This window comes from Dromiciops gliroides, chromosome 3, assembly GCF_019393635.1.
Source record: "Dromiciops gliroides isolate mDroGli1 chromosome 3, mDroGli1.pri, whole genome shotgun sequence".
NCBI classification, from domain to species: domain Eukaryota; kingdom Metazoa; phylum Chordata; class Mammalia; order Microbiotheria; family Microbiotheriidae; genus Dromiciops; species Dromiciops gliroides.
This window is the reverse complement of record NC_057863.1, coordinates 494,988,241-495,007,839: the sequence shown is the minus strand read 5'-3', so window position 1 is coordinate 495,007,839 and position 19,599 is coordinate 494,988,241. Positions and strand designations below refer to the sequence as shown.

Sequence of the window (19,599 nt, the reverse complement as noted above, 5' to 3'; positions counted from 1 at the left end):
ACAATATAGGATTGCATTAACTTTTTTGGATGCCCTATCAGAATATTACCTCATATTTTTCTCACATTCTGCTAAGCCCCATAGATCTTTTACAGAAGAACTGCTGCCTAGTTCTATCTACCCCATCTTGTAATCATGAAGTGGGTTTTTGAATCCAAGAGGAAGATTTAAAATTTATCCTTTTAAAATTTCATTTTATTCAGTTTGGCTCAATGTTTTTAGCCTACTTCTTAGTCTTTTGTGATTCTACTGTGTCAGTCATAGAGTTAGTTATCCTTCCTAGCTTTCTTGTTATTTGAAAATGATAATCATGTCATCTAATGTTTTCATCTTTAACTTGGATAAATGCATAAAATACACAGAGCCAAATATATTCTTGTGATACCCCACTGGAGATTTCTTTCCAAGCTGGCATTTAACTACTGATGAATATGCTTTGGGGATGGTCATTCAACCAGTTTCAAATCTACCTATTTGTAATCTTGTCTAGCTCACATCTCCCCATTTCATTCAACAAGAATTACACAAAATATAGTGCAAAATAATTTGCTAAAATGTAGGTAAAAGGTAGTTTGAGAATTTTCCTCATTTACCAGTTTGTTAACCCTGTCAGAAAAAGAAATGTCTTAAGTGAGTCAGCCAAAGAACATTAATTCAGAACTTACTATGTGCCACCTCTGATATGATTTTTACTTGATAAAGTAATGTTGACTTTTTATAATCAACATTCCATTTTCTAGATTTTTTTCTTCCTTTTCTAAATTTCCCTATTTAGAATTCTGGAAGAAATTAAAGCAACTTATTGGTTCATAGTAACTAAACTATATTCTCTTTCCTTTTTTTAAAAAAATTGTGTTTTACTAATCCTATAGTCCAATTCTCTGATATGTGTTAGAGAATATCAAGAGTGGTTCAACAATCAAATAGCAAAAACAACAACAATACCAACTCCCTCAAATGCCAAACCATTGTCTTTGATTTGGGGAAGATGCAAATGCCAACGTAAAATAATGTACCAGTCAGGGGGGATATACAGGCAGAATTCTCTTTGCCTTAAAACATGTATTGTAGTTGTCAAAGCCTGATTAGGTACCGTAAGATATAGGATAATTAGGTTCTGCTTATATAACTGATTTAATGGCACATATTGAAACCATTCCAATAAATCTAAGAAACAGAAAGGGCAGCAACAGAGGTCTAGGTAGGCACTACTTAGAACTTCCATGATGAAAAGATTTCCATCAAGGACAAGACCAGAAAGTGAATGGGGCTCTTTGGTGTTCTGGTACCATAAGATAAATAGGAATACAAATTTTTAAAAAATCAATATTCCAATTCCTAGAAATGGTTCAATAGGAAAAGGAGTTGACCCTTTAGGTGGCAATCTATTATTATGTATAAAATGGACTAAATATATAAATATTTTGACTATGGACCATGGATGCATAATGAGAAAATGGAAAATAGCTCTTACAGGCTATAGTCAGGGGTATCATGCCATTTGTCACACAAAAGTGCCATAAGATTTACATTACCTTTAGTGATGTTGCAAAATCTTATGCTCAGTTCCACACTCATGGCTTAGCCAAGTATTACAAAAGCATAAAATTGGTCTAAGAATAGTGATAGTACTAATGTATTTTATGCTTATATAGAAAATACATCACTAATGAAATAAGGTAAAAAACAATTGACTTAAAATAGAACATTTCCATGAAGAGAGTTTAAGTTTTTCTAGCAATTAATTACCATCAATCCTATATAAAACTGACCATGACTTTCAAGTCAAAGATGGATTCATACCAAAACATCTTATTAATCACTGGATTACATGGATGGAATCAAGTTATATAGATTCCACAAAAAGCACATTAAAAATCTACTTCATCTCATGGGAATGTTCTCTAATGATATCAAAATATCATTTGGACTTGATAATTGTGAAGTTTTTAATGTGTGCTAGGAAGAAGAGAGACTAAAGATGTTGAGACTGAATTTGGAAGTGAGATTGAACTAATAGCTGAAGGCAAGGCTGCATCCATTTGCAAATGCCTTATTCTTTATGCGAGACATACAGAGAAGGAGGCTATCAAAGAAGAATTTGAGGTTTATATATGTTGAGGACCAAGTGACACCCTGAAGTCAAAACTTAATAGGAAGACATGTTGAGAGTAATTGATATCTATGCAATGCCAATCTTGATATATACTATGAACCCAGCAAAATGAACAATAATTGATCTAGAACTGGTATACTTAGCCTGGGTCCCATGGATTTCAGTGGTTCTCTGAAGCACTGGATTGAAAAACCAAAAAACCATTGAAAAACAATTGAACTTGAAAAACTTAATAACAAAAACTACATTTTTGCCCACTAACTTCCAATTAAAATTGAGCATTTTCTTCTATATGAATTTAGTCAACAAATATTATTCTGAGAAGAGCACTGCCAAAGGACTCTATGACATTAAAAAAAGTTTAGGAACCCAGAGCTAGAAGGTATCTAAGCAAAAGCTAGAATAACGTTAATGAAATATAGGCTCATTGCCCCAAAGCAGTTATATAAATATTAACATTTCCTCACCAAAAAGAAAGAATAGGAATGATATAAGTATTCAGAGCACATAATACATACCTCCATATGTTTTTCACTGATCTCTCTGGGTAACACAAGAAATTTCTGATGTTGGCAGCCCTAAGTATTTCCACACCAATTCTGAGAAATGTTCTCTAGCTCCACTGTAGAAAGCAGCAGTTGAAGTCTAAAGATTCCCTTCTAGAGAAGCCGTCCCCCAATTGTTTAGGATATCTTGTGGATGCGAATAGGAAATCTTTGTAAGTGAGATTTTATCCATCACTGCTTATGATCACTTAATATAGACTGCCTGTGTCTATGGTAGACAGAACTCCTGTTCTCTTGACACAGGAATGTAGGGAATAGTGAGGAGGGAATGTGATTGTGACATTATTAGGAAGTGCCAGCAAACTAAAGAGTCATATTCCTACATACTCTAAATATTATAAAACACTTCACAACAACATTGTGAGATAGGAAGTACAAGAATCACTGTCCCCTTTTTTATTGATGAAGACACTGAGGGTCAGATGCATTAAGGGACTTGTCCAAAGACATAGAGCAAATGAATGCAAGACCTGTGATTTAAATGCAGATTGTTTTTTTTTTTTTTTGCATCCTAATACAGTGCTTCCTATACTATACCTTATACTTATATAGGATCTCAGAATTTTTTGAACACATATGCCAGCCTGGTGATAAAGCAAATAAGGCTAGAATAAAGGACCTAAAGTTTCATTCCAGATTCATCTGGCCAGGTGAGGAAGTTCAGCATCTAAATTAGCACATATTATCCCCGGACTCAGCTGTAATATGATAGTGATTTCACTGGGTTGCTTATTATTTTCTATTGAAAACCAAAAGCTCTGTTCAGCAGCAAGAGTCTCAGCCGACCCACTGCTGAGGCCAATTAGAGCTCCAATACTTGTAAAGCTAGTCTCAATTTTATCAGTGTCCAACTGATTTCAATAGCATAATTGGATATAGGCAATTGCAGAAAGGAAGCTCTAAACCAGACGGCAGCCAATGCAGGATGCCTGGCCAGCTCTAGGCCTTCTTTTGCACTAGCTGTACTATTTGCTTGCTAAGATGCATGTTAACATCCAGACTTGGGGTTTGGGATCTTCAAAAGCATTTGGTAAAGACATTTTGAGATGAATTCCCTCATTATATCCCACCGAATGGGAGTGTGACTTTATTATTCTCATTTGACAGGGGGGAGACTGAGAGGAGTGAGAAGCTTGGTGATTTGCCATATGTCACAGAATAAGTTGATAGATAGGAAACTAGGGGTGCCCCACCAAAGAGGGCATGTGGGAACTTGCCTCTGAGCTTATCATTCAGCTGAAGATAGTGACGTGGCAGATTAGTGCTCATAAGAACAGAAGGTTGTGCTTTCAAATCTATCAAATCCAAATTGGGAAGCCCATCAAAATCCATGTCAGTATCAGGTTCATAGAGTAGGACTCTAGCAAATTCAGAATAAATCTGGGAGAAGAGTATTTTCATTAGTTGATCATAAGTTTGATTGCCATTAGTCGCCATATGTCATTTGCTTTCATTTATTAATAATTTTTAAATCTACATATTTTATTTAAATGTCAAAGCCCTATATTTAAGGTCTAGAAAATACTGTGTCAGGTGCTGTGAGAGGCAAAGATGAATGACATGATGCTTGTCTTAATGGAGTTTATAATTTATATCATGGAGTATGATAGAATCCATGTGCAAATATCCAGTAACTATAATTCACCGTATAATATATTTTTGGTCAAGTGATTTAACTTTCCTTATTTGTTACAATAAGGACTTGGTCTAAATTGTTTTTTGATTTTTGTTTTTTTGGGCAGGGCAATGAATATTAAGTGACTTGCCCAGGTCACACAACTAGTAAGTGTCAAGTGTCTGAGGTCGGATTTGAACTCAGGTCCTTCTGAATCCAGGGTCGGTGCTCTATCCACTGCGCCACCTAGCTGCCACCTAAATAGCTTTTGATAGCCTTACTAGCTCTAGGCAGGGGTTCTTAATCCTATGGGGTTTATTAATTTTTTAATATAGTGTAACTGCTAGTTAAAACATTTGATTTTCTTTGTAATCCTGAGCTTTTTAAATTGTATGCCTTTTAAAAAATAAGAGGTCCACGACACAAAAGAAGAATCCTGTAGAACTTGAGCTTTTATTGAATGATATGAGTATAAGGTAAATGCAAAGAGCTATGAAAGGTTGAATTTGGCTCAACTTATGTGATTTTAGGCAAGTCACAACTGGATCAGTTTCCATATCTGTAAAATGTGTGGTGGCCAGGGAGGTGAGGCAAGATTAAAAAAGAAGATCCTTATGGTAACAAAATCTTTCCAGGTCTATATTGGTCTATAAAAGGCCTAATGAAGAAAAGATCCTTTCCAACTAGGTTGGGGAGAGGAATAAAAGCTCCCATTTATTCAGCACTTTTTTTTTTTTTTGGTGAGACAATTGGGGTAAAGTGACTTGCCCAGGGTCACACAACTAGTAGGTGTCAAGTGTCTGAGGTCTGGATTTGAACTCAGGTCCTCCTGAATCCAGGGCTGATGCTCTATCCACTGGGCCACCCAGCTGCCCCTTATTCAGCACTTTTAAGGCATACATAGTGCTTTTCTCACAACACCCCTATGTGCTGAATAGTGCAAATATTATTTATGTTCCATTGATGAGGAAACTGATATTGAGAAAGGCTGTGTCAAGATGGAATAGAATTACCTTTGGCTGGAATATTTGCTAGTTCCGAGTGTTTGAATTCTTCTCTTATATCTTTGTGCATCATTCCATTTGGAGTTCCACAGTAACTAAACTCTGAATGAAATGACCAGGAAGAAATACCTTTATACATGCCATTGGTTCCCTCCATCTGAATAAAGAACAGCAATGAGGGATGGAGGCAAAAAAAAAATAGTTAACTGAGAAATTATGAAAACTAACTTCCATCTCTTACATGAAAGAATTACCTTTTCTAGGCCAATCAGAGCATTGGATTTTGCTGGGCATGGTCAGTGCATTGAGTAAGCAGTTGGTTGACTTAGGATGAAAAGCTGAATGCGAGAGAGAGAGAGAGAGAGAGAGAGAGAGAGAGAGAGAGAGAGAGAGAGAGGAGGGGAAGGGAGAGAGAAAGGGAAAGAGAGAGAGAGGGGGGGAGAGAGAGAGAGAGGGGGAGAGAGAGGGGGGGGGGAGAGAGAGAGAGAGAGAGAGAGAGAGAGAGAGAGAGAGAGAGAGAGAGAGAGAGAGAGATCTGCCCTCCCCCTGCTTCTACAAAAGAACTTTAGGCTCCCTAGGAGGAGATTCTCAGGAATTTATGACTCAATCAACTCGCCCAAAAGGAGCATAAATGGGATTAGTTTTAATATTGTTAAGTTGCAAAAATACAGGCATATGTGCATGCCAAAGCTAAAATGTACCCAAGCAAAGGGGGGGAACATATGGGTTCCCATATGGTGAAAAGCGCATTGCTAGACCTTCATACACTTCTCATTTACAACAAGAACCAAAGTTAGCGAACGTAAATTTGCTTTGCAAAAATGTGAGACGAACAGCTTGTTTGCCCATAACTGTTCTACTGAGCAAGATATGTATAACCTTGATTTCTCATCTCAGACACCTCTTTCTCACACTCTGGGGATTAATTAGTCTCTAAACAGGTCTTCAGATTAGGAATGAAGATCCTTGCTGCCTCCGAGGGAAGACAAAGCAGAGGAAGTAGGACTGGATGACGCGGCAGGTCAATTATGAGACGATGCCTATTAGTGGCTCTGGCTCATACCTGGGACTGCTCATAAGAGAAATGAGGTTGGTAGGTCTCAGCAGGTTTCTTACTAATTGAAGCAGATGAACAGCACTGCCTCCCGGCAGACAGGGGTGTCAATGTTATTTCACACTATAACCAGTGTTTATTCTGGAATCAAAAAGGGGGTGGGGGTGAGTACAGGAACCTGCCTCCTTTCAGGAAATAAGGTGCGGGTTCAGGGAGGGAAAGTAAAGGAAAGTGAACAGCTGAGGCTTATAGCTGGCATAGTTTCATGAGAACAGAAAGGGTTAAGGTTATTGATTAAATGACCTCAGAATAAGTACATGGTTTCATTTCTTCTGATCACAAGAGCCTCTAAAGCCTAGATTCAATCAATATATACATCGTATATACCATTCTTATTTTTGTGGTTGTTGTCCAGTCATTTCAATTTTGTCCAACTCGTGATCCCATTTGAAGTTTTCTTAGCAAAGACACTGGGATAGTTTGCCATTTCCTTTTCCAGAATTTTTATTTTACCAGTGGGGGGTGGTGGGGGAGAGGGGAAGGAAAGAGGCAATGAGAACAAATCAGAAAGAGTGGGAGTAAGAGTCAGAAATAAAATGAGAGGAAATATCGTCTCCCATAAACGTTGCAGATTCCATGAATTTGGAGAGGTTAGCCTCATGTGAAGTTTAGAGTTCTTTGGGGGTTGTGGGGCCTAGATTATGGCAAATTCACATAGAATCACAGGATGTTAGAATTGGAAGGGATATTAAAGGTTATCCTTCTAGTCTAACTCTGTCATTTTACAAAGGGCAAAATCAAGGCCTGGATATGTGAAGCATCTTGCCCATAGGAGTCTTGACTTGAAATCCAATGCTCTCTCTGCTATATACTACTTGGTAGATGGACAGAACTAAGTAGAGAAAGGAAATTCTTCCTTGACTTAAAGTACCAAGTATACCTTCTTCGGATGAGCCCTATGGCTATGGAACCAGTAAAGCATGAACCATGGAGGGTAGACACACAAGCAGCTTTTGGCCAAAAAAACAAAAAAAAAAAGATATCAAAATGAAAATGAGGTTAGAAAAATGGCTGTTCTGAATCAGAACAATGGATATTCTGGTCCAGTCTTTTCACTCTAATTGAAGAATTACTTCTTTCTTTCTGGAGGTCATTTCTCCTGTAGTGGGTCAGTCCATCAACAAGCATTTATCAATTAATTCTCTGCCAGGCACTGCAGTTTCAACCAGGTAGAAAACTACCAAGTACCAGAAGGTAAACAATAAGACTGTGCATCCAAAACAGATGTCAAAGTCCAGGTGGTACATTTAACTTATGTGAACACCAAGAGCTCTTCTCAGAAACTCACACAGTTTTGTTTTGTTTTGTTTTCCTGAATTTTAGTTTGGATCTGTGGTTTCATTAGTATAGTTGAATAGAAAAAATTTTGTCTAGCAAACACAGGCCTGAATGTTTTCTGTAACTTGGAGTCTTGGAGAGCTTCCTGAGACCCTGATAGATGAAGACTTGCCAGGGTCACAGAGTCAGGGTATATCCCAGGAAGGATTGAACCCATGTCTTCCTGACTCCAAGGCAGCCTCTCTATCTACCACACAACACCACCTCCACTCTCTTTATTCTTACATCGATGGTTTGGATGGAGTCAGGGGTGGCAAGTACCTTCATTGCTATGAATCATACTTTTCTTCCTTCGATATCTTTTCATCCTGCATTCCTCCATAAATGTTTTCCTACACATATTATTTTAGACAAAATTCTAACAAGTGTGGATGGTATGGCTTCTTGGCCTTCAGCGAATTGGGAAAAGATGATGAAAATAGTACCAGTATGGAAACAAAATGGGGGACAGGGAGAAAGAAATAGTATAAAAAGCCAAATGCACATCAGCTTGCAGGAGCATTTAGTACAGAGATAAATAGTTCTACCCACTTCCACAGCTCCTGTGTTACAATCAATTTTCCAGAAGAATGTAAGCTCTTCCAGGAAATACCTACTTCACCTTTGCATTTATATGCCTATTGCCTCCTATGTCAACATTGTCTTCCAATGACTTATTGTGGCATAAAATTGACCTGGGATCATAGGCAATGCCATTAAAGCAATACTTGATGTGCTGAGAATAAAATTTTTTTTGGTTTTATTTTTTTATTTTTGGTGGGGCAATGAGGGTTAAGTGACTAGCCCAGGGTCACACAGCTAGTAAGTGTTACGTGTCTGAGGCTGGATTTGAACTCAGGTCCTCCTGAATACAGGGCCAGTGCATTACCTACTGTGTCACCTAGCTGTGCTCGTGAATAATACTTTGCACTTAGTAGGAAGGAATAAACATTTATTAAGCACCTGCTCTGTACCAGTCACAGTGCTAAGAGCTTTATAACTATTATCTCATTTGATCCTGACAGCAACCTTGAGAGTTAGGGGCAATTATCGTCCCTATTTTATACTGGAGGAAATTGAGACAGAGATTATGACTTTCCCAGAATTACCCAACTAATAAGTGTCTAAGGTTGGATTTGAATTCAAGTCTTCCTGTCTCCAGGACCAGAATTCTATCCACTGTGCCACCTAGCTTTCTCTCCATAGTAGATATTTAATCAAACTGTTTAATCAAACTATTCAATTTATTCTAGAAAGCTCACTTAAATAGAATAACTGATCCTCTCTAGATGTTGGGTCAGTAAGATATTAGTATAATTTTCTAAATATATTATTTAAAACAAACAGCTTAAAATATCAAATATTCCTTATGACCAAGGAGCACAAAAATAAACTGGGGCTGGGGGTAGAGAATGGTAGTGTTAGGGGAAGGCAAGTATGTAATTTCCTGTCTAGGTCTAAGGCTTGATGATTCTAAATCGTTAAAGCTTTTTCAAACATCTGGCTTTTCAAAGTATATCACTGTCAATCAGTCCAGATGTGCAGGAGCCTTGCTGTACCAAGTTATTGCAGAGGAAGATGGAAAGACAACCAATCTTCTACAACAGCCTCTACTCTTTTCTTCATCCACCCCCATTTTCACACCTTTCTTCACACTACCCCATATGCCTGGAACAGCCTCCCAATTAATTCTGGCGGGGTTCCTTCTCTCCTGTCCTTCAGAACTGCTGGGGGGGTAGGGGGAAGTGTTGGAACCCACCTGTTCCACAAGGGGCTCCAAATACAGTGGCTCACTGCCAGTTTTTTTTCTATCTTCTCTGTTATGGCATCTGCCCACACTTTTCAGGGGAACATTCTTGGTAACGGTGCCCTGTGATTTTGTGATTCTTCCATTCTGTAGGTGGTTGCTTTTGTTCAGTCATTTCAGTTGTGTCTAACTCTCTGTGACCCCATTTGGGGTTTTCTTGGCAAAGGGAGTAGAGTTATTTGCCATTTATTTCTCCAGCTCATTTTACAGATGAGGAAACTGAGGCAAACAGGGTAAAGTGACTTGCCCAGGGTCACACAGCTAATAAGTGTCAGGTCACATCTGAACTCAGGTCCTACTCATTCCAGGGTTAGTGTACCAATCAATGTGCCACCTAGCTGCCCTCTCTATTATTATAGAGAATGTTAAAGGGCCATTGCATTTTTTTTGCATGTGAATTCATGTGTACCTTCTTTTTTTTTTTTAAGGCAGATATGTTTCCTTAGAAAAGCAAATATAATTGTTTATATCTAAAGAATAAGGACATTGTAGAATGTTCATCTGGTTTGCATGTCAGCTGGAAAACCCCCAAATCTTATTTACATAGCACTTTTCTTTAAGAAGCTTAAAACACTTAATAATTATAACCCTGTAAACAAATCCTCTAGCATTCCACTGAGGGGAGTGGGGTTTCTCACTGCATCTCCAGTCTGTGAGTTCCAAGGTAGATGAAAATATTTGCATATGGTCTTGAGATCAAGCAGTCCTCAGCTGTTGCAAACCTATGGTAGGTTTCTTTAAATGCCACCAGCTGCCTCTTCTAAGAAATGCATGTAATACCCCTGGAGGACTTGGTTTCTCGATGAGAAAACTGGGCCCCCAAATAATGATGTTCCTTTCAAAGAAGCTCCCAACCCTGAGAAGTCTTTGTGTCCCTACTGTCAAAGTGGCACTTGTCATGACAAGTGACAAGTGACAAGTGACTTGAACATCTCTTTTTATTTCTTCATCTGCAGCCTGGGAAAGGCTCAGGGTGCTAAACAAGTGATCTGCAGTGAAAAGCAAGCCTAGAACCCAAGCACAAAGAAGAAATGGTTGCAACTGCCTCATGATTCTTCCTAAAGTTTCAAGTAAATCTGAAAAGCCCTCATTGATGGGTGGCAGGCACACTCACTCTTGTTATAGTATTCACAGACTTTGTGGAAATAGATCTTCAATTTTTTTGTAAGCAGAATTCAGTGACGCTACAGATACACTTGTCCACAGTACTTACCCCTCCATTGTCAATCCTACTGGTATTTCAAAGGAAATGTCATTTCAGTGTTACACAGTCTTCTGTGCTTAACTCACCAGAAAGTTGTTCTGTAAGCACTGTTTGATGTGAAGGAGTCTCACTAGCCCCTCTTAGGAAAGCTTTCAAACCCATTTTTCCCCCAGAAGAAGGAAAGAGCATTTCCCCTACCCCTGAAATAAAGACAGCCACCCCACAGATACAAATAGGAAACTGCAAACCTTCCAGGTTCTAGTGCCTTTCAAAAACTTGGCAAACACATTCCTTGCCTGAGTTGAGATTTTTAAATGTCACTGGGAGGGGGAAAAGACAATGAGAGATAGAGACAGGAAGGCGAGCTAAGCAAAGAAGGCCAAGGCTACAAGAAAACAAAAGAGAGAAGCTCAGATGTGATGCTCGTCCCTGGAGATTTGAGGGGACCGAGGGCAGATTGAATTTAGGCTCTTCCTGGCTTCTCCCAGCTGCCCTGCAGCTTCTGCACTGAGGCTATAAGGCCAATTGGGGAGTTAAAAGTCCCCTATTTTAAGTACAGAAGTCTTAAATATAGTGGCATTGTGAAAAAATAGCTTCTGTACACTTAACCAAAGTCAAGCTGTCTTTCAAAAGATCTCCAGGCTTAGAGGAATATGTATTTAGGATCAACAGAGTACATTCTGGGATTTCAAGCATTTATAAAGACATCTGACTTCACTAGATACATAGAAAATTGGCATGCTGCGTCTACATATATTTGTATATATTACAGGACAAAAACTCTCCAGTCTTTAGAGCAAATTCCCCTAGAGGCCTGTGACTCCATATGTTTGCATGTACATACTATTTCTCTGGTTTGTATAAGGGTCATGCTTTTTAATGTCCCTTAGGCATACTTGAATATTCTCAATAATTTCCCCTTTATCATTAAACCACTGTGGATTTCAGTATTCTCAGCCCTTACCCAAAGAAGGTCAAGGTACTTCACTGGCATTATCTCACTCATCCATCACCATTTGCTCCTGAAGTAGGAGGAGGCAAGCATTACTATGTGCATTTCATTCAGGAAGAAACAGGGACTGTTTTTCCCACTCACAAAGCCTGACTAGGGGAGGGAGTGGAGCCTAGGGGAGGGAGGTCTGGAACAAGGGAAGTGGTTTTCCTGCTACAGTATCTCCTTTGTATGTTGCTGTAGCTGTGTCTGTCTGTCTCACGCGGTACACAGTTTGCTTACTTGTTGCCATTTGTGCTATTTGCATTCTCTGATGCCTAAAGGGAGACTGGTTTCCATTCTAATTGCTGGAATTAATCACACAGTCTAATTACAGCATAAAAATATCAAATGGCCTCAGGCCCTTTTTTTCTTAATTCCCTGCTGATCTTGATAAGAAGTTAGATTTCCAAGGGGCAATGGGGATATGTCCTCACAACGGCTGGCTCCCCCTGCTACTTGGAAGCAGTCCTGACAAATCTTCCCCTGCCAGCTCCTGGGTACACATTCCAGGTAGGAACAGATGTACTTGCCCATCACAGCCGCCCTGGCCCTCTAGAGATAAAACACTTGTCATTTCCAGCTTGTAGCAGAGATGACTTCAGGTAAATGGTCAGATTATTGAAGATCACAGATCCTTCTTCTCCTGGGTAAACAGAAACTCTCAAGCATATGGCCATGCAGTTTCATCTGACCCCCAATAGTCATTCTTATCATTCAGCTGCCTTCATCTACAGATCCCAAATCACCATTGCTCACAGCCACCTGGAGAAAAGACACTTTTCTCATGGGAAGAATTGATAGAATACCTGTATACCTTTGCAGTTATGGAGGGGAAAGGGGCTTGGGGAACCCCAACGAAACTAGAAGAAAGAGAACTTTACAGAATTGGCTTTCTGAATCTCCTCATAATTCCACATTCTGCTTTTGATAAATATTTGATTCTATATTAAAACAAGCAAGGGGGGTAGCTAGGTGACACAGTGGATAAAGCACCGGCCCTGGATTCAGGAGGACCTGAATTCAAATTTGGCCTCAGACACTTGACACTAGCTGTGTGACCCTGAGCAAGTCATTTAACCCTCATTGCCCCGTGAAAAAGATTTAAAAAAAGAAAACAAAATAAAAACCAAGCAATGACAATGACAGGTATTCTTGGTCTCATCCAGAAGTTCTATATCAGAAATCTGAAACAATATGCCTTATTCTGGGACATCCAGAGTGGTCCTTAGTGTCTTCCTCTCCCTTCCCAGAATTGAGCACCTTACCCTTGACTGACAGGTGTCTCCATGTCACGGTGGGCTCCGGTCTGCCAATAGCAAGACACAGGAGGGTCACGCTGCTTCCCTCATTCACAGTGATGTCTGAGGAGATGTTCATGATCTGGGGAGGAACTGAAAAAAAGATTGAAAGGTTAAACAAATGATCCTGGCAATGACCCTTCAAACATATAGAAGAGAAATAAGCAACCAAGAAAATGTTCATAGAGCATTTTAAAAATTATACACCATGATCTGGTTCTGAAATTGATAAGGAGGGTTTGGATTGTCTTGGATTATATCTATAGAATTGCAGAGTGCTTTCAATGATCCTACAATGATGCCTTTGCAAAAGTTTCTCTCTTTAACACCATATTCTCCAAGTGATTCCAATAGAGATGTGAATTTTAGAACACCATGATCTCATAAGAATTAAAATTGCAAATAACTAGAGGAAAATAGGGGGAAACGTACATGTTGGAAGAAATAGTATATAGCATGTGGCTGATGGCCATTTGAAAACATAAAGAATATTACTGATGCCTGTCCTTAGTGGAGAAGAAGCAGGCTAATTAAATAGTGAGGATGATGAACAGCTGAAGTAACATATTGGAACCCTACTAATACTAAAAGAGCAAGAAGAAAATCTCCAATATGTTGGGCAGACCATTTATGAAGATTTTATGGTAAAACATAGTCAAGAAGCACATATGATAAGAAGGTATAGATGTATTTCAATCACTGTTGCTAGAGGAAGACCTTAAATGGATAAAATCACATTTTTAAAAGTCAAGTGAAGTATTTTTATTGTTACTATTAATTCTTCAATGTAATACACTAAGCCAAGAATATGAATTCACTGAACAGTTGCTTATACCAAGTTTCACTTCATTTAAGTTTTTCCACTTTGATTTATGGGCAAATAAAAAAGGAAATTTAATACATGATCCCTCCCCTCAAAAAGCTTATAATTGTAAAGGGACACAAAGCAAATTACTTGGAAAATAGTTCCAAAGATATATAGATATAGATAGATAGATACATCTATGATGCAGATAGATATATCTGTATCTGTCTAAAATATCTATATATCCATCCATCCATCCATCCATTTATCTATCTTGCCTCATTATAAAGTTCCCCCAGATTTCTTCTATTCCTGAAAAATGCCAAACCCTGTTCTAGCAGGTTTCTAAACCATCACAGTTTTCCTCATTCCTCATGCTTCACAGTCTCCTGTCAATAGCCCATCTCCAACCCCATTAGCCCCTACTTCTCATCTTGTTCCTGGGCTAAATGCTGGCAAGGGTTCGGTAGAAGAGAGAGGCATTATGGTATTGTAGATAGAATTGCTGGACTTGGTCTCACTAAAACTTGGGATCAAATCCCATTTCAAAAACTGAGGAGTAGCACCTTAGGCAAGTTATTTAAGGTCTCTGGGATTCATTTCATCATTTGTAAAAGGTTGAAGTAGACAACCTCTGAGATCCCTTCTATTCCTAAATCTAGGACTGACTTCAGAGGAGAAATTATAGAGAGGAGGGTAGGCTCCCACAAATATGTCTAGCTACCACTCCTAACATCCCACCTCACCGGTCCTATTTCTTTTTGCTTTGGCAATATTTTCCATGTTTTCTTTACGTTCCCCATTTTCTATATCAGCTCCCTATCCTCACTTCCAATTACTTAGATATTGGTACTCACCATAGACTTCTAGACTCCTACTCCTCACTTTTTATCACCCACATGCTAGCAAACTCTTTTACATGGCCACAACCAATGTGTAAGAGCCAAAGAGGTCCCAATTCCATTGTCTCATAGGTGGTAGAGATGAAAGGGAAATGTTTGTGAAGCATTGCTTCTATGATCACAGATATGACAGAGAGAGGTAAACTCTTGGCATGCCAATTTGGGATTCTGAATCCATTTTTTTTCAAATAGAAACAATAGTATAAACAATAGTTAGGTGCTACAGAATTATCAAGTGCATTATTGTTTAAAGAGTTTTACAGACTGATCTCAGAACATATTTAATTCTAACAAATATTTTTAAGCATCTTTTGTGCAAAGCTCTATCCTAGGCACAGGGGAAGATACATACACAGAAACCCTTCTCCCATGCACCTCACCATATAATAGGATGCATATAGAGATAATTATAATATAAAATCATACATAAGGGAGTTGGAAGCAGCATGATGCATTGGAAAAGCCCTGGATTTGACATCTCAGGACCTGAGTTTGAATCTAAGTCATGCTCCTCATTAGCTATATGACCTTGTGCAAGTTACTTAATATGCCTAGGTTTCAATTTTCTCAACTTTACAAATGAGGTTGTTTGCCTTGACCCCTGAATCTATGATCCTTTGCAAAGGAAAGAGCTAGTCTTAGTGCAATGGGGTCATTACCAACTGGGGAACTGGGCAGGATGGGGTGGGATGGAGGGGGCAGTGATACTGGAAACTCCATGAAAGTGGTAGCATTCACATTGGAATTTAAAGGATACATGAGAGGTGCATGTGAGTGTGTGTGTGTGTGTGTGTGTGTGTGTGTGTGTGTGTGTGTGTATGGAGAAATTCCAAGAATAGGGAAGAACATGAGCAAAGGCACGGAGGTGGCAAAATAAGTGTGGGATGATTGTTTATGGGGTAAGGCCAGTAGTTTAGTTGAGAGAGTTTAGTTAAGGAGAGCTGTATGAAAAAAAGATTTGGTCCCATGACAACCCTGATTCTCAGATAAAAGAAAATATGAAACTGGCACTTCATTCCAAAAGAGAATATTGTCTTGGCATGAGATCCATGGAAGCAGAGTTATCCTGCAGGTTCCTAACATTTCCCTCTTTGGTCTTTCTGCCTTTCCAAAAACTCTTTCTCAACTTCCCTAGTATATGGAATGCATGCCACTATCCTATCTTATTGCTCCCATTTTCCCTGTCAGATTTATAGGTCTACTGAACTTAAAATCTGAGCTGACAGCAACTCAGTTGTACCATTTATCTGGTTTTCTATCTTTGATCAGTACTCTGCCTACCCTGATCCTAATCCTGATCCTCCCATCTGCTCCTACCTGCCCTCAGCAGCAGTGGATCTATCCTCTCTCATTTTTGCCCTCAAATACCTTGTGAGCATTGGCTCAAGCTTCCTTAAGGTAATAAGACTGGAAATGTTCCCAGATTCTGGAGGGTCTTTTAAAGACCAGATAAAACCACACACACCTTGCTCAAAAAACAACAGGAAATCATTGAAAGGTTTTGACCAGAGGAGTGACATGGCTTGAGCTATGCATCAAGAAAAGCATAGCAGCAAAATGAAAGATGGCTCCAGGGGAGGAGGCAGGAAATGAGGGAGAAATTCTTGATGGAAGACTCTTGTAAGAGTCTGGTGGGTGTGGGCGTAGGGGCGGGGAGGGAAGTTATTGAGTGACTGTCCTAGCATGGTGGCAGGGGGATAGAAGAGGAGATATATTTGAGAGATATTGTAGAGGGAGAATCAATAGGACTTGGCATATCTTTTGATAAGACAGGTAAAGGAGAGAGAAGAGTGAAAGATGACACCCAGGCTTTTAATAAGGGAGAGAGGATAAGTGGTAGAGTCACCAACAGAAGAGGGAAGTCAGAGGAAGGAGGAGGTTTTTGGAGAAAGCAATAGACTCAGATTCCCAAAATAGCCACTTACAAATCATCTTTTAGGATGCAATATGTTTATGTGATGAAAGTTGACTATATTAGTGCCTAAACATTAATATAATGGAAACCGGATCCCTAAATGAGGCCATGTTCAGAATCATTGGAGCCAGGTAGGGAGACTTCATGAGAATGAGTTCTGAAGGGGGAGACATGACTAGCATTTCTCATTTTCGGGTCATATTGACGTTATGCCAACATACTGCAAGGAGCTGGCTTTATAATACCAGAATGAGAGGTTCTTGTCAATCATTTGTTAGGCAAGAAGTAGGTCACTAAATAAGCAGTAACTATTTGTTAAATGGCTACTATTGGTTAAATGTTATGTGCCAGGCAGTGTGCTAAGTGCCAAGGATACAAAGAAAGGAAAAAAGACAGTATAAACTATGTACAAACAAAAATATACAGGATAAATGGAAAATAACCGAGAGAAAAGACATGAGAATTAAGGGGAATGGAGAAGGCTTCTTATAGAAGGTGGGGTTTTAGCTGGGACTCGAAAGAATCCAGAGAATCCAGGAGGTGGGATGAGATGACATGGGAGAGCATTCTTAGGATGAGGGACAGTCAAGTAAAATGTCCTGACCTCGGAAGTCTAGTTCCTTGTTCTAGGGACAGCAAGAAGGCCAGTGCCACTAGATCATAGATTAAGTACAAGAAGAGAGTATAAAAAGACTAAAGGGGCAGCTAGGTAGCACAGTGGATAAAGCATGGTCTCTGGATTCAGGAGGACCTGAATTCAAATCCGACCTCATACACTTGACATTGGCTAGCTGTGTGAAGTTGGGCAAGTCACTTAACCCTCATTGCCCCATCCCCCCCCAAAAAAAAAGACTAGAAAGGTAGGTAGGGTGTAGGAGCAGACGGGTTATTAAAGGCTTTGAATGCCAAATAAAAGATTTTTGAAATTTTATCTTGGTGGTGATAGGGAGCCAATGGATTTTATTGAGTGGGAGGAGTGATATGCTCAGACTTATGCTTTAGGAAGATTAATTTGACATTTGAGCGATATATAGATTAGAGTGGTGAAGACCCTTTAGGTAGGCAGACCCACTACCAGGCTATTTATTGCAATAGTCCAGGTGTGAAGTGATGAGGACCTGCCTCAGTGGTAGCAGTGTTGAAGGAGAGAAGAGGGCATTCATGAGAGATGAGATGGAATGAAAATAAAGATGGCAGGCAATGGGAATAGATTGGGCAAAGGGTGGATGTGTGTGTTTGGAGGGGGGAGGTCTGTGAGAGAAAAAAAAGAATGAATAGAAGAGATTTTATGCCTAGGTCACTGATAGGATGGTGATAACCTTAACAGTAATAGAGAAGTTAGGAAGAATGGAGAGTTTGGGGCATAATAATGAGTTCATTTTTGGACCTACTGAGTTTAAGATATCTATGGGACCTGTGGTTTGAATTGTTCAATAGGCATTTGTAATGAGAGATTGGAGGTCAACAGAGAGGTTAAGGCTAGATAAATAGATATGAGAATCATCAGCATAGAACTGATAATTGAAACCTTAGGAGCTAAAGAAATTACCAAATGAAATACACAGAGGAAAAAGAGAAGAGGGACTAGAGTAGAGCCTTGTGGAATACCTATGGGGAGATCAAGAAGAGAGAGAGGAAAGAAGCATTTGTATAGTGCCTACTATATTCTGGGCAGCATGCAAAGTGTTTTTGCAAATATTATGTCATTCACTCTTAAGAACAACCCTACAAGGAAGGTGCAATTCATATCCCCATTTTACAGTTGAAGAAACTGAGGCAACTAGAAACTAACTGACTTTTGTGGGTCAGGATTTGTACTCAATTCTTCCTGACTGCAGACCCAGCATACTATCCATTGTGCCAGCAGTTGTCCCAGCATGGCATGACCTGGATGAAGACCAGGCATGATCTGGATATGGAGAAGGAGCAGTCAGATGCTAAGAGAAGAACCAAGAGAGAGAAGAGTAAGGAAAATTTAGAAAAGAGAGTACCCAAAAGAAGAGGGTTATTGATAATGTCAAAGGCCACAGGGAGGTCAAAAAGGATGAGAATTGAGAAAAGCACATTAGATTTGGAAGTTAAGAGATTGCTAATAACTTTGGAGAGAGCAGTTTGGGTTGAATGATGATATTAGCAGCCAGATATAGAAAATTACAAAAATAATGAGAGAAAAGGAAGTGGAGGTATATATTGTAGATGGGTTTCTCAAGGAGTTTGGCAACAAAAGGAAGGAGAACAAAATGTGTTTAAATATATATCCAGTTGAAATTGTAAAAACAGACCTTGTGGGCAATTGATAACCTCTCAGTAACCTGGGCAATTCTATAAGTTGTGAGTGAGTTATTGATCTGCATTTAGGGAAGGAGTTTCTATAATGGATGTTTCTAACACAGATAAACTAACCAGTCCAGGACACTTCCCTGGTTATTACTACCTCCACCCTCCCACCCCCAATTGAGGACTATAGGTATGATACAGAAAAAAGAATAATACTAGGAAAAATATACAGTAATTAGATGGAAGAGAGCTAAGCATGTTTCTTAGAGTCTGTCTTTATGCCAACCCACAGAACATGGGTGATAAAATGAACCTGAGATTTTAACTCAAGGAAGTAAACATAGCCTTAAGTAGGAGTAAGAATTGGAGACTTATGAGAGAAAAAAAATAATTTTATGGGTGTACCTTATTCAAAATGGCATCCAAAACATCACTGATAATTTCAGGGGCAGCTTTTTGTATTGAGAGACATAGTGACCTGGACAATGGTTCAGGTTTCCACCACCTTTTAAACATTAATTATGCTTATTCTAGTTACATATTAGTGGAGAGCAGGCTAATTTACCTCTTTTTTATCTCTTTTTTATTCTCTTTAAGTTTAAGAACCTTATGAATGATTTGTGATTTTTTTCCAAACTGTAGCATTTTAAACTGACTTTTTAAGT

The 19,599-nt window shown here is 39.1% G+C and overlaps 1 protein-coding gene across 4 annotated transcripts in view; it reads right to left on the bottom strand.

The window, feature by feature from the left end:
• OPCML (opioid binding protein/cell adhesion molecule like) overlaps window positions 1-19,599 on the bottom strand; it is a 1,508,279-nt gene that overhangs the window by 113,300 nt on the left and 1,375,380 nt on the right. For all 4 annotated transcript variants that reach the window (XM_043991521.1, XM_043991522.1, XM_043991520.1 and 1 more), the window contains one exon: window positions 13,003-13,128. In XM_043991521.1, coding sequence (XP_043847456.1) covers window positions 13,003-13,128 — 126 coding nt within the window. The remainder of the gene's footprint in view (window positions 1-13,002; window positions 13,129-19,599) is intronic.